General features: G+C 42.6%; 1 protein-coding gene across 1 annotated transcript in view; it reads left to right on the top strand.

The window, feature by feature from the left end:
- Window positions 1-15118, top strand: part of MECOM (MDS1 and EVI1 complex locus) — a 194496-nt gene that overhangs the window by 162158 nt on the left and 17220 nt on the right. The window contains exons 5-8 of the mRNA XM_009333565.1: window positions 411-558; window positions 1618-1771; window positions 7730-9092; window positions 11132-11219. Coding sequence (XP_009331840.1) covers window positions 411-558; window positions 1618-1771; window positions 7730-9092; window positions 11132-11219 — 1753 coding nt within the window. The remainder of the gene's footprint in view (window positions 1-410; window positions 559-1617; window positions 1772-7729; window positions 9093-11131; window positions 11220-15118) is intronic.

The raw sequence follows: 15118 nt of genomic DNA, 5'->3' as shown, positions 1-15118 counted from the left end.
CCATCAAAGGAGTGGAGTTAAGTCAGGTGGTGGGATCCAAGGTGTGTTTAGAGGGAAAGTCATAAGGTAGAAGTAATTCAGACTGCAGGGAAGAATTACCAGAGTGAATTACTGAGAGGTGTATGAAATAATCTCCTTAGGGAGCGATGGCAGCAGCATCTCCTGGAGCATTTGCAAGTGGCCTGGCAAAACATGAGAGGATGTGTTATTCTGGTAGGGAGGAGGATGTTCTGCCTCCCAGCTGGGGTGAGCCTGGTACTCAAAGGACGTGGGTCTGTCAGGATTGGGCCTTTGGGGCTTTTATTTTTTTTGCTGTAATTATGTGCTCTGCTGTCTCCTCTTCCTACAAACTGCTGATAAACCCACGTGTGTGCATGGGACCTCACTGAGCCCTATTCCTGTTTCCACAGCCTGGAGAAGCACATGCTGTCGCACAGCGAGGAGAGGGAGTACAAGTGCGACCAGTGCCCCAAAGCTTTTAACTGGAAGTCAAACTTGATACGTCACCAAATGTCGCACGACAGCGGGAAGCACTATGAGTGTGAAAACTGTGCCAAGGTACAGTGAATTTGTAGGCTGCCTGGTGCTTCTCGTGCCACTGGATGCATGAGAGCATGGAAGTGGGGATGACCAGGGCTGGGATGCAGGAGGGTGTAAGGCTTCTGCCATGCTCCAGACAGTTTCTCAAGGGTTTACACTTCTACTTTATAAATATGTTATTCTTCTGCCCCCTTTGATTTGGAAATGGCTGTGGGGTCTGAACTGAGCACTGATGCAGGATGCTGAGAATCCCTGAGCTCAGGGCTTGGCACCTTGTGAGCACTGGTGGGGTGTAAGAGGACCACTGAGGGGCAATAAACCCCAGGGAAATGCAGGGTGGATGGGTTCCCTAGGCTGTGTGCCAGCTGTTGGGACCAGAAACTTCAGGACATTACTGCAATATACATCAAAACAAGAAATAGTGATGGGCCCCAGCTGCACTAAGTGAGCGCAACTATCTCACCTCTAGAGCATCTCTATCACTTTGCAGCACTGTGCTTGCTGTGTAGATTATTTATATAGGATGTGGTGCTCTGCATTGCTTTTTATCAGATCCCCAAAGCTTGGGCCTTTTGTATGAGGACTTTCTCATTTTTAAGTAGATTTGCTGCAATAATGGGAATTTCATATTGAGCTGACACTCATAAAACACAACCAAGCCCTGGGTGCTAGGACTGCGTGAAGGATTTCTTACTGTCATGCACTCAGTTGTTGCTATAAAGTATTTCTATTGCAGTAATGCTTACAAGTTTCAAGCGGCGGCATTTTGACTCATTTTCTGTGAAGTACCTGACCTCAAAAGCATGATTTCTAATGGCAGGGTCAAATGCATCTGCTGCAGCAGCTGCAAAGGGGTTAACAGAGCCGCCAAATACTTGGCTGATCCTGGGAAACTGAGGCCCCGTCCTGCAGGCACAGCTCCCACTGATGCCCATTAGTGAGGCTGCAATGCAGCCACAGTTTTTAATCTTAAGTACTCCCAAATAGCTCCAAGGTTTGAATTTTAAAAGACTCTTGTAATAACTGGCTTCTTCTGCAGTTAAGTTTCTTGGTTAATCAGTACTCATTTCCTAGCAGGTTTTCACGGACCCCAGCAACCTTCAGAGGCATATTCGTTCCCAGCATGTTGGGGCTCGTGCTCACGCTTGTCCAGAGTGTGGCAAAACCTTTGCCACTTCTTCAGGCCTCAAACAGCATAAACACATCCACAGCAGTGTCAAACCTTTTATATGTAAGTCTTCAACTAAACGTCTTTGGCTAAGTGTTACTTCTTTTGTCGAAAAGCAGCGTAATCTGGAAGCAGGAGGTTGTGTTGTGCTCCCTTTGAATTTCCTGCTGGCTGCACGGGGGCTGTGAGTTATTAAATGAGTACTGGGTAATTTGTAGTCCAATGTAAAGCACTATTTTAATCTGATTTTCCTTTTCAGGCAGACACTGTATGCTGTATAAATGTACCTGTTGTCCCTGCGATATTTTTCCACACACAGATGCAAAGAGCAAGTGGGGAGTGGGATGTAGTGAGAAGGAGCCGTACCAGGCTCGGTGGCTGCAGCCTCATTGCTTTGCACCACGCTAAGCTGACTGCTCTCCTTCCTGCTCCTCTGCACGAGCGGCAGCCCCCCAGTGCTGTGCCCTGTGCTGGATCCGGCCCTGCTGTGCAGGGCAGCATTAGTGCTGGCACAGGGGAGGAGGCGGCAGTGCCAGGGTGGGCGGGGGAGGGGGGCAGCGGCTGCCACCACAGTTGGGACACGCTGGGAATTAGGCAGAGCCAGCAGTACCTGGAAGGCTGCTTTGCTTTAGAAGTTAATTTTGGGCCACAGAGCCTCCACAGCAGATGCCATGATTTTTGCTGGAGTTGGAAAATAAACCTTAAAAGCAGTGTATTTCAGTCGGAGGAGCTTGCCCTCCTTGAGGCTTCTTTGCATGCCCCGAATTTAAGTATTGAGTTGAGCTCTCAGATCTCTGCCAACAGCTGCTCCAGCAGTAAAACTCGCCTTGTATGTGGGCCTGACGCTGTACCGGGCTATAAATCAGATCCTCAAAGTCTCACAGGTTCTGTTTACTGCTGAGCCAGATCCTGCTAGGAGATGGGGAAGCTGGGTGCACGGGAATGTTGCAGGTTGCTTTCTCTCCCTTTCACCAGGGAAGTAGAGGCAGAAAATATTTAAGAACATTGTTCTTGCTAGCGCTGATCTCCACCACAGTCTTTTCAGACACCTGCTATGGCTCAAATGTCACCTTGTGACCACCTCCCCTACTTGTCCACTAAACTTCTTAATCTTTTGCTGTTCTCAACAGTAATTTACCAAAATACCAACACCACACCCAGACAAAGCAGTGGCCGCATGCTAAGATAATTCCTCAAGGGGAGGAGTATTGGTTTGAAAGACTAATTTGTGCGAAGTCTGTATATCTGCCATTGGGTTAGATAATACTTTTGGTTTGGGCTTCTTCAATGAGAAAATGTATAGCTAGATCCAATAATAAATATCACTAATAATTTTCAAACCTGATTACAGGTTAAGTAATTACACTTAAAGATTATAATTATTAGAAAACAGTAACTTCTGGCCAGGTAAGGGAGTCTTCAGATGGTCCTGTTGCAATGCCCTACATAAAAGTCTGTAAGTGGCACCTGTCTTAAATGAAATAATCTCTCAAATGCTCTTTGTTACTATTTACTCTGATAAATCAAAACAGCAACTGGTATTCTTCATATGTACAGTGTGAGGGATGAAAACCCATTGAGCAACCTATGAATAACAGCCATGCAATTGCAGAATAAAAGGGTTTGGAGACCACATGTTCAGTAGGCTTTGCTGAGCAATGGGAGGGAGGTAGGGTCACCTAAAGGAGATATCTGTTTTCCACCAGAAGGCCACACACCATGATTTACTCGTACCAGTCTGTTTATGGCAACTGTCTCTTATTACAGTACACCGCCCAAGCTTGAGTGAAAACTCACCAACGCTAAGGTAATTACTCACTGCCTTCACAAAGTCTCCAGCCTCTCCAAATAGAAACCACATGCCATAATAGACTGAACATATTCAAAATAGTACTTACAGTAATTTTTTTAATAAGCAGAAAATATGCAAACTTAACTGCTGGCTAATTTGGGGTCCAGAGACAATCGCGGTACAGAGTGAGCGTAGGCATGAGATGAATTTTTGCAATTTGGGAGCCAGATTGGGAGTTTGTGTTAAATCTGGGGTCTGTAGAGCAATAAAAGCTGCAAGGAGGGAAGCTTCCCTTACAAGTTAGTTGCTTAAAAGTATGGCGCTAAGATTTAAAGGGTGTAATAAGGTGTAATAGGAGAAATCAAACTCGGCTTCTGTTGCTTTGATACATGGAAGCAATTAAAGTTGATAACCGTCCCCCATCTAGTAAAGTTTAAACAAAGCCTTACTTGGAAATAGAAGTCGTGTGATGAAAAAGAGGTAGATCTTACAACACAAACTTATCTGAGGAGTCCTGGCTCCTGGGAGTATCCACGGAGGTCGAGGTGGCACAATCGATTTACACACAGAGTCTCCTCCAAAACCAGCGGGGCATTGGGTGTGCTCTTCATTGATGCCATGTTACACACAGGCTTCAGGTGATGGTCCCCAAGAGTAAGACTGCTCTGGGGAGTAAGAGCTTCAGACCTGGCCCCAAAACTTCTTTGCTAGCCTTGAAAGCCCATGGATTTAATAGACTGCCTGTTAAATGCAAGAGGCACCTGGTGCAAGCAGCACCTCATTAAATAGTTTTAAATAACTTTTGTGCTCAAAAAGGTAAAGTCCTCAGTACAACTGTTAATTGTTTGATTGAGATTATAATAATAAATATTTACATATTTTAATGGTATTGCCGTTATTGGTTTAATTTATTTTTAAAACTGAGATAAAATATATTTAGTCAAATGATTAATTTGCATCTTCCTTAATAGTTTGTAAGGCTATCTCTCAATTGTAAGTGTGTATTTTTTGCTTTTCTCTGGAGTAGAATATTTCTCGGTCCTGTTGACTTTTGAATATATTAATGGAGAATAATAATTTAATAATGTATCGATGTTCTTTAAGGGAGAACTTCCCAAACTTTAGGAAGAACAAATCTGTGCCAATACACCCCTTCTCACCTGCTTACCACTCTAGCCTACCTGAGTGAAGTGTTATATTTAATACAGTCATGTGAATAAGAAGCAGGCCCTCAACAGTACCTGGTAGAAGATCAAAAGTTCAGAAACCATGATTTGTTTTTAATTATACATTAGCCTAGCCTTGCAAATGTATGCATGGGAGATTTTTTTCCTGGAAAAATATATATGGTCTGCTGCTCTGCTGCTGTATGGTAGGCATAACTCTATCAGCGTTGATAAGAGTTATCCTGCTTTACACAAGGAGAGGAGTTGGCCCGTAATATCCAAGATGACGCTTGTGCAAACCTATGGATGTGTCACTTGAGTTGTACCATTTTGGTCAGTTTAAATTTGGTTTCTGTGATCCACCTGATGGGAGCAGGGGGAGGTTTTTGTATAAGACCTCAACAGTGAAGGTAAGAGGTCTGATTCTGTGCTGTGAAGTATGGAGGTGACTTTCTTTTGTGGGAGCAGAAACCTTATGCCTTTGATTAGGCTAAAAATAAGACAAAAGAGCAGAAAAATCAGAGCGTCATACTGCAACAAAAAACAACAAATATTTCTATATGAAATAAAAAATAGTTCTATGTTAAATAGGCAAATAAAACATTTTCCAAAAAAAGAAGCAGAAAGTACTTATCAAGAGAAAATCAAGCATTTTCAAGGAACTAGAATAATTTCTTTTCTTTTCTTTTCTTTTCTTTTCTTTTCTTTTCTTTTCTTTTCTTTTCTTTTCTTTTCTTTTCTTTTCTTTTCTTTTCTTTTCTTTTCTTTTCTTTTCTTTTTTCTCTTTCTTTTCTCTTTCTTTTCTTTTCTCTTTCTTTTCTTTACCTTTCTCTTCCTTTTCTTTACCTTTCTCTTCCTTTCTCTTCTCTCTCTTCTATTTTTTCTCTTCCTTCTTGTCTCTTATTTCTCTTTCCTTTCTTTTCCATCTTTTTTCTTCTTTTTTTTTCATTTTATTTTTTGTTTTCTCTCTTCTTTCTTGCCTTTCCTTGTGAATGAATATTTCCAGCAGGAACAGTAACTGATACACAGCAACAAACATTCTTCCTGAATTACCGCATTGCAAATTTCCTGTGTTTGGGCCCAATTCTGCACTCTTTACCCCACAAATTGTCCCGGGAATGTCAACGGGACGTGAACAGGGAAAACGGGTGGATCAGGCAGGATCAGGCCCTTGAACAATAGCAGCGTTGTTGCTGAGATATGAAGCAGCCTGCTGAAGAGGTAAACAGTCAAGAGATGACAACAAGTGGTCAAGTTTCTCAAGGGCAGAGATTTAGAGGAGCAGGAAGGTTAGCGCGGGCCCCGGTGCGAGTGGAAGTTAGAGGACGTGATTGCAGTTCATGGGAACCAAGAGTGCAGGATGGGATACATTCAATTCAGTTTCCTTTGCAGGCTTAAAATAGAGCCATTGTAAATTATGTCAGTCTGTCTCAAATCATGAAAATGATTGTTAAAAAGGCCTCAGAATACACAATGTGTATTGTTGTGTGGCTTTGATGTGTGAAAGATGAGAGCTTATGATATAACAAAAATTAAATAAAAATAAAGTAGCCATATGCTTTTTCCTGGCTGGGAAAAAAAAAAAAGGATTTATTACAGAGGGATAACACTGCTTACCGATAATACTGCTGCCTTGTTTTTAAACAAGGCTGGAGCTGATACTGTTAGAAGCAAGGTAGTGCAGAGGTACGGACAAATTTTAGCGTAATGAAGAGCACAAGACATAGCGCAACCTTGGGACTTGCTCGATGCCCCTGCTCATCCAAAGGATGACAAAAGGGGACCTAAAAAGGCACTGAGGAGCCTAGCATTATCATCTTTGAAACCACATTTTAACTTATGGACCTATAATTTGGTTGCTGCCCCAATTGGGTCACTAAGGTTTGTAACAGCCAGAAAATCAGGGACATGCAAAATCCCATTTGCTTCAACGACATGATTTACACTTCATAGTGCCTCGCTCTGCACCACCGGAACCACTTTCAGCCTCCTGCTACTGAAAATAGATGCTGGAAGCCGTGATCCAACGTGCCAGGTGTCGCAGGCTAGATCAGGCCCATGAGCTCAAGGTAGATCTCCTCCCCTCCATGGTTTTGGGCTTTCTCCATGTGCTTCTTTCGTGAGGCTGGAGCTATTCTCCTCCCAGAGGAGTTTGAAAGGAAATCCATCGAGCTGTTTTGAGCATCGGCCATGCAAATAAATACAGTTGCATTCTTAAAGGAAATTGTTGTTGAAATATAGTGTATTTTTTCATGTGCAAGAGACAAATAAGCAATACTAAGACTAGTAAAGTTATTAAAATGTGGCATTTAGAGTTACAGCATCCCAGACACCTGTAGGGACACTATGCATTACACGAATAGAAATGCTTTGGACATACGAGAGTATTAGACTGAGGTTACTCAGGCTCTATCCTGGACTTTCATGAGATTAAATTCTTAATTGTAAGTGGAAAAAAATGTTTGTTAATAAGGTTACGCGCTCAGAACTACCTGGTTGTCTCCTCCTTCACCTCGTTCATATCCTTGTGGTCTTGCAGACTGAAAGCTCTGTGAGGCAGCTCTTATCTATCTCCTGTCTGGTCCTGCAAATATTTATTTTAATGACTAACTTTCCACATGTGAATAGCAACATAAATGGATGTCATTTGAAGACACGAGTGCTCGCTCGCGTAGGAGCACTGTGGGTTCATACGGTGTTACAGCACTGAGCCACGGCTCTTGGCGGGGCTCTGGGTGTTAATGCAATACGGAATAATGGTACCAGATATGCAACACTCTGCAATACAAAGAGCAAACAAGGAAACTTTGTCTTTTAGTGGTTTCAGACGTTTTTTGGTTTGTTGGAGCGGGTTTTGGTGCTGTCTTTAGACATTTGTCTGCTTGGATGCCTTGCTTTGGAAGAGTACAATAGCTTTTTGTACATTTGTGCACCCAGACTTCTCCTTACGACTTCCTAATTGACATTTGGTGGGTAAAAAAAGTGGTGGTGTTTGCAAAATTTTGAGGGTGGGGGCAATTACCATAAAGCCTGAGATGTGTTGTTGTTGTTGTTTACATACAGGTGAGGTCTGCCATAAATCCTATACTCAGTTTTCAAACCTTTGTCGTCATAAGCGCATGCATGCTGATTGCAGAACCCAAATCAAGTGCAAAGACTGTGGACAAATGTTCAGCACTACGTCTTCCTTAAATAAACACAGGAGATTTTGTGAGGGCAAGAACCATTTTGCAGCAGGAGGATTTTTTGGCCAAGGCATTTCACTTCCTGGAACCCCAGCTATGGATAAAACGTCCATGGTTAATATGAATCATGCAAATCCGGGCCTTGCTGACTATTTTGGAGCCAATAGGCATCCTGCTGGTCTTACCTTTCCAACAGCTCCTGGATTTTCTTTTAGCTTCCCTGGTCTGTTTCCTTCAGGCTTGTACCACAGGCCACCTTTGCTACCTACTAGTTCTCCTGTTAAAGGACTACCGAGCGCAGATCAGACAAACAAAAGTCAAAGTCCCCTCATGACAAATCCTCAGATACTGCCAGCCACCCAGGATATTTTGAAGGCACTAAATAAGCAACCATCAGTAGGGGAGAATAAGCCAGTGGAGCTTCAACCAGAGAGGTCCTCTGAAGAGAGGCCGCATGAGAAACTCAGTGACCAGTCAGAGAGTAGTGACCTTGACCTTGACGATGTCAGTACCCCCAGTGGCAGTGACCTGGAAACCACCTCGGGCTCTGATCTGGAAAGTGACATTGAAAGTGAGAAAGAGAAATTTAAAGAAAATGGTAAAATGTTCAAAGACAAAGTAAGCTCTCTGCAGAGCCTGGCTTCAATAAATAATAAGAAAGACCACAGCAATCATTCCATTTTCTCACCATCCTTAGAGGAGCAGACTGCGGTGTCAGGAGCGGTGAATGATTCTATAAAGGCTATTGCTTCTATTGCTGAAAAGTACTTTGGTTCAACAGGACTTGTGGGGCTGCAAGACAAAAAAGTTGGAGCCTTACCTTACCCTTCCATGTTTCCCCTCCCATTTTTTCCAGCATTCTCTCAATCAATGTATCCATTTCCTGATAGAGACTTGAGACCGTTACCCTTGAAAGTGGAGCCCCAATCACCCAGTGAAATAAAGAAGATCCCAAAGGGAAGCTCTGAGTCTCCCTTTGACCTCACCATAAAGCGTAAGGAGGAGAAGCCACTTACTCCCATAACCTCAAAGCCAGCAGCCCCCTCTGCGGCAAGCCAGGACCAGCCTCTAGATCTCAGCATGGGCAGCAGAAGTCGAGCCAGCAGCACAAAACAAGCTGAGCCTCGGAAAAACCACGTCTTTGGAGAAAAGAAAGGAGGTGACCTCGAGCAAAGGAAAGCTTCGGAGTCCTCCTTGCAGCACGCCAGGCCCACCCCGTTCTTTATGGATCCCATTTACAGGTAACGGACTATCTGCTGCCTTTCTGCATCCTTTGGTACAGGCAGTTAGGTCTGCCAGGGCCACCTGCCCGCAGATGCAGGACAACCCTGTTCCTATCCCATCATCCCTGGAGGCATCATCCCACCGCCGGGGCATGGGGTGGCCCAGGCTCAGGCTGACCTGCGCACGCCGCCTCAAATCTGAGCTGCTCAGAGCAAACCCCGGGTCCGGTAATGCTGCAGTTAGCAAGTCTTCATGACTGCCCTCGTTGCAGTGAGTCATTGGTTTAACCTGCACAGATTGATGTGCAGAAGTTGAATATATTCTCTTACCCAGAAACGAATTGGCATCAGTATCGAATATTTGTATATTTACTGTGTATTTGACATCACTCGTTTGCCTCAAATTCCTTTTCTTCCAAAATGCTGCCCACTTGCCTTTACTGCCCTCTGTCTCTGCCTTCCCCTGGAAATTAGAGAGCATCTCACCAGGGTGCCAGTTGTACGCCACCTTTTTAGTTCCTCCTGAATTAAGTAGGAGTATCTCGTAAGCACAACAAAGAAGCAAATTTGTCCTAAGGTGTATAAAAAGTATGGAAATTGAGAGTGATTTCTGCCTTTTCTTGCACTGATTTGAACAATGGGTTGATTTATCTGTGCATGTCATTAATATAATTGAAAGCACAGCATCCTTGTGTGTACAAAGCCTAACCAGTGGGCTAGTTAATCCGATCTACCTTATGAAAACAGTGAGAGCCTTGTCGTTGGCTTCGACGTGTGCACAAGCAGACACTGTCAGTGAGCTGAGGTTTTAAAAACCAGTGGTAAAATCCTGACCCCTGGGTGTTTCCCAGTAGTGCCGAGATGGATCTCACCGGGATCTGGATTTCACGTGCGTCCTGTGTATGTCAGCCCCTCTTTGCCCTTCGCCTTTCTGCTTGTATATTTGTAACCAGCCAAAGTCATGCATCTAAAAATACAGAGAGATAATAATAATAATATAGAGAAAAACTAGCCGTAAAAATATTTGTCTGTAATATAAATGACTGATTCTACAGCCTATTGTAAAAAAAAAGTTACTGCCATGTAAATGTTAATTTATTACTTTCTCTGAAAAAGAAATGCTATGGGCAAAGTTTTTGGAGAATGCTCTCGCATAAGACAACAGGTATGCATTATGAAGAAACAGGATATGATGCTATTTACTGAGATGGTTTTGTTCATGCCAGATTGGTATCTGTATTAGACCATAGGTTTTCTTTGCGTCATATTCATTTTAAATGCCTGAAGCAGTGGAAATAACGATCCGTTTTTTATGGTCCTGCATTACAAACTAATGAAATCTGTACAAATTCTGGCAGCATAGCATGAGGCCAGTTGTTACTGAGCCTTCCTTTGCTGTGAGTTGCATCTATGTATGGACAACAGGATCTGTCCCTTAAAGCGTACGCTTCAGTAACAGAAAAAGCAAAACCCTCAAATTTCCACACTGCTTCTGAATTATCCATGCTGCGTTTTGCTGCCTAAATGCTCACATGAGTTGATCGCAGTCTTTGTTGCTGGCATATCGGATTCAGTGCGTTCCTACAAGCCCGCCTTTCTCACCCTGCTTGTGCATGGCCATGCACAAGGAGAGGTTTCCAGGATGGTGGCTGCGATGTCTTGCACGAGCAGATGAGAAGGGACCCACTGCTCAAGGCTCCTGTTGCCTTGAATTCCTCTCCTCCACGCGGAGACCACACTCAGTTGCCTCATTTCTTCATAAAAGTGCTCAGTAGTTAGTCATTGGTTCCTGTTATAATTATTACCGGTCTTTTGAAATGGGGTTATTTCCTATGTAAATGTTATAATCTCCCTTTAATGGCGATTCACAGCTCCCGACCGCAGTAATGAGTTGTATGCGGGAATTGGGAGTTGACTGTACTTCCTTATCTTTTACCATTATCTCTGAGAAACAAACTACTTGATGTATAATTGACTATTTTAAACATGAGTAGCTGTATATTTATTAATATCTGAGACCGATTCATCACAAGCAAATCTAATTTTAACATTTACAGAGTAGAGAAAAGAAAGTTAACTGACCCACTGGAAGCTTTAAAAGAGAAATACTTGAGACCTTCCCCGGGATTCTTGTTTCATCCACAAGTAAGTATTTTGGGAATTTTGATGTTGTAAACAAGCCTGTTGATGCTTCAAAGCAGGTGCAGAGAAATGAATGCAGTCTTAGTCATTTTTGGATTTCCTACAACACACAGTTTTTGCTGCACCATTGTGGAAAAGCGTAAGCATTGTTCTGAGCTTCTTGATGTTTTGCAGATGAAACAACATGTTTTGATTATAGAGGAAACCAGATTCAAATTACATGTATGTTTTAGAACCGTGTTCCTCCAAAACTGTAGTGTAGCTACCAGCACTTGCAGCTACCTGTGTCCTCTTCAGCACTCTCCCATGCTCTGGGCCGTTGCAGTGGAGTCAGTATTGACTACAAGGAGACGATGTAGATTCAAAGTCGGGCCAGCAAACCCGAGCATCCCAGCTGTCAATATTTAAGGACTCCCAGAAAAGAGATAAAACCTTCCACCCAATGCTTTCAAGTCTCCATGCAAGTGCTCCATCTCTTTTAGGTAGCCATTGTGGGCTATAGCATGTACAATGACTTTGTAGGATCCCTGCTCCTCTATGCCTGAAGACATGCTGTGTGAGAGGGCTGCTGTCTTGTTCATAGGCCATAATCCTGCTGCTTATTTGCTGAATAACAAAAATTTAGGAGGGTCTCCCTAAAATGGTGTAACAACTGCAATGTGTATGTAGTATAGAAAGAGGACCTGTATGCAAACTATACGTTGCTTTTCTTCAACAGCACTACACCTTCATTTTGTCTTCCTTCTTCTTGCTTAAGGAGATTTTGCTAAAAAATTGGGTTAAACCTTATGCGTGAAGTAAAATGCTCTGTAGTATTTGCAAATTTGAACGCCTTGCTGACTACAGGCTGTTTCATCCTAATAATGACACCCCATACGGGTCTTGTATTTTAAGCACACAACCAGGAGCTGCTGTCTCTGGTTCAGCTTCCTCTGATTCCTGGGCAAACCATGCCAATAATCTGCTACAATTTGATTGTGTTGTTTTAGAATGAAGGCAACAGTTGTTATGTCCTAAGTTGTATGGAGTGTATTCTGAAATGTGGGACTTCTGGAGAGCTGGGAAGAGCAGCTGATGGCGTATATATCTGCAGATGCACAAACATAATGCTATTGCATGGAAGGAGAGTGCAGAAAAACACTCTGTTCCGGTTTCAATGCCTGTAGGAAGTGAAGGGTCTATTAAGTATTAAAATTATCAAGAATTTATGTAAAGAATTTAATAGCAACTCAGCACCTCCCACTGAGTTACCTCATTTGCCCAAAATAAAGTTATTTGCACAAAATAAACTTGTTGTTTGCAAAGCAACAAGTAAAAATTCCCATTTCATAGCGGATAGTACTAATGCACAAATACGCAAACAGGACCTCAATCCTTTCTGTGTCCCTGGTGTAAAACCAGGTGGGTTCCTCTCCATCAAATGAGTGATTCTGTTAGAGCAGCTAAGGGGCTGTAAAGTAATAGTAAATTATTTCAATAAGGGCATTTTACATACTGTATCGATGGAAGAAACAATATTATTTTGCTTAGTGCTAGCTAGCTTTTCAGAAGGTGTAAATCTCTGTCGTTTAGTGAAGTTGGATCAAGGGGCTCTGAAGGTTTTGCTGCAGGTTGGTCTGATGACGGTGGTAGATAGCATGGTTGGCAGGTGGGAAAGGAGGCTGTTTGGGTGAAATGCACCATTAGGAGTTTGTCTGTGGTGGGCAGAGAAGGAGTTGGATACTCTTCTACGTAGCGTTGTATGACTCTGAGTTACCTGGGCAACTGGAGGAGGGTTAATGGGAGTTAGGCGAGGATGCCGTAGGCATGCAGGTGAAGTGGAGGCATTGGGCGTTTTGCCATTAGTGGGCAGGATGTCGGGATTTCACCCCTCATGTTTTTTCACAGAGAGTTGGTTCAATCTATTGTTGGTGTCCAAGGAAGGTCTCAGTGTGGTCACCAGGTCCATCAGTGTGAGCAGGAGGTGTCAGATGCCACCTCCCTACTGCAGTGCCAGCTGAGATGGGGCAGAGCCAGTACCCTCTGGCAGGAGGGAGGAGTTGTGCACCCGCATTGCTGAACACATGCACGGGAGTGCACAAATGTGCCTGTTATACCTCCACATTTCTCATTGTGCAATAGAAAACAAAATCCATAGTAAAGACTGGCTTTCGTTTTATCGCTTACCTAGCTGCTAGGGGTAACGTCTTTAACTTGGTGTGAGATGGATGGATGCAAAGGTCATGAGTGTAACATGTACTCTTAATACATTGTAAAAAAAGCCTAAACCACCATCACATGTCCTGTCAAAAGAGTAAATGCCAAAATCTGCTTTCTTGCTGACTTTAATAGAAAGGAGTCTCCTGTTTGCAAAGGCAGAATTTGGCTCGGTATTTATAGAGGACTGGGGAACGGCTTGCAGAAAAGCTGTTTTTCCTTTATAGTCCTGTTCACCCCTGTAAAAGTACAGGTGTGGATTGCACCACGAGTTTTCATTTTCTGCTGGCAGGATTTATCTATGTAAAATGTGAACAGAATTATTGTTTGTGTCCTACAAGTTTGTGTTTCTGTAGGTGAATTTATTTCTGAAACTTGCCATCTGATGAAGCAAGAATTTATTTTTTTTTAACTGGATAATATGACAGCTAACAGATGGATCTTTAAAATATGTTTCTGAAGTAGAGATTAAAGACATAAACCATGCAGTCGTTACCCTGTCCCTGCCTGGGCAAAATTCCTCCCAGTGGTAGTGGCCCGAAAGCTATGAAAATTAGATCATTTGACGGTATTTCACAATAATTTGCCATTACAAGGATTGCCTTTTTAGGAAGGGAATACCCCGATGCAACAATCATTCAGAATAACATCTTAATTAATATCTTTAAATAAAATCTTAATTAGTAGATTAATTGCAATGAGAGTTCCAATGCAGGAATAATGTGTTGTTTCTGTTTCAATTTTGCTCCCAGTTCCAATTGCCTGATCAAAGAATTTGGGTAAGTTCATTGCTTATATTTTTGATTTAATCATCGTGAAATAAATTGCATAAGAAAAATATAATATGAAAGATAACTTACCACTCAATTATGGAGCATGCCACACTTTCCTACAGAGTGTTGTAGCTGTAACGGATAAATATCCTCTTATGTCAAATTGGCTTTATTTTTGCCTACCTAATCTTGCCAGTTTTATCTGGTGAAGGCAATGGGAGCTTTACCTGAGTGAGGGTTTCAGAATGCAGTTTTTGTTTATGTTTAACTGAAATAGTTCCAAGCGGTTTCCTTCAGAGATTGCAGTGAAATTTTTAGGCTGATATCTTGTTAGATTGCAATAATTGTAAATATTTAATCTGCATTCGAGACATTAAAATACAGAGCCCCAGAGGACTTCACGTTTCTATCTCGCATTGACTTCAGTGGGAGTTAGCCGCTTTAATAGCTTTGAAATTTTGAGCTTAATTGCTCATTGCTGTACTTAAAGCACAAATAAAACACCCATTTATTTGCTGTGTTTGGGTCAGATTTGTCCTGTGTGTATACTTACATCGTCCCCCTTATGCGAACAGGAATTGTGCTTTTAGTACTATGGGATAAATTTGAGCTTGCTCTTCTATTTTTATAAAACATTATTTTCAATATGTCTAAATTGTTCATGAAAAAAAAGAGCCACAGCAACTGCTTTTGCAGATGCGACTCAAATAACACCGTGTTTTGCTCTTGCATTGCTGGCTCCTCAGCTGCAGCACTGAACCCATAAATACTTGTCCCAGATTTTTCCCAACCTTTGGGCTTCGGACGGGAGAGCTGGAGCCAGCCGGCTGTGGCTCAGGTCCTGACTCACTCTCGCTCATCACTCACAGTGAGATGTGGACTAATTTCACAAGACGAAGCCAGAATTTCACAAAATGAGATCTGAGATCTTCA

Source organism: Pygoscelis adeliae, unplaced genomic scaffold (genome assembly GCF_000699105.1).
Source record: "Pygoscelis adeliae isolate BGI_AS28 unplaced genomic scaffold, ASM69910v1 Scaffold220, whole genome shotgun sequence".
NCBI lineage: Eukaryota > Metazoa > Chordata > Aves > Sphenisciformes > Spheniscidae > Pygoscelis > Pygoscelis adeliae.
This window is presented reverse-complemented; position numbering and strand designations above follow the sequence as displayed.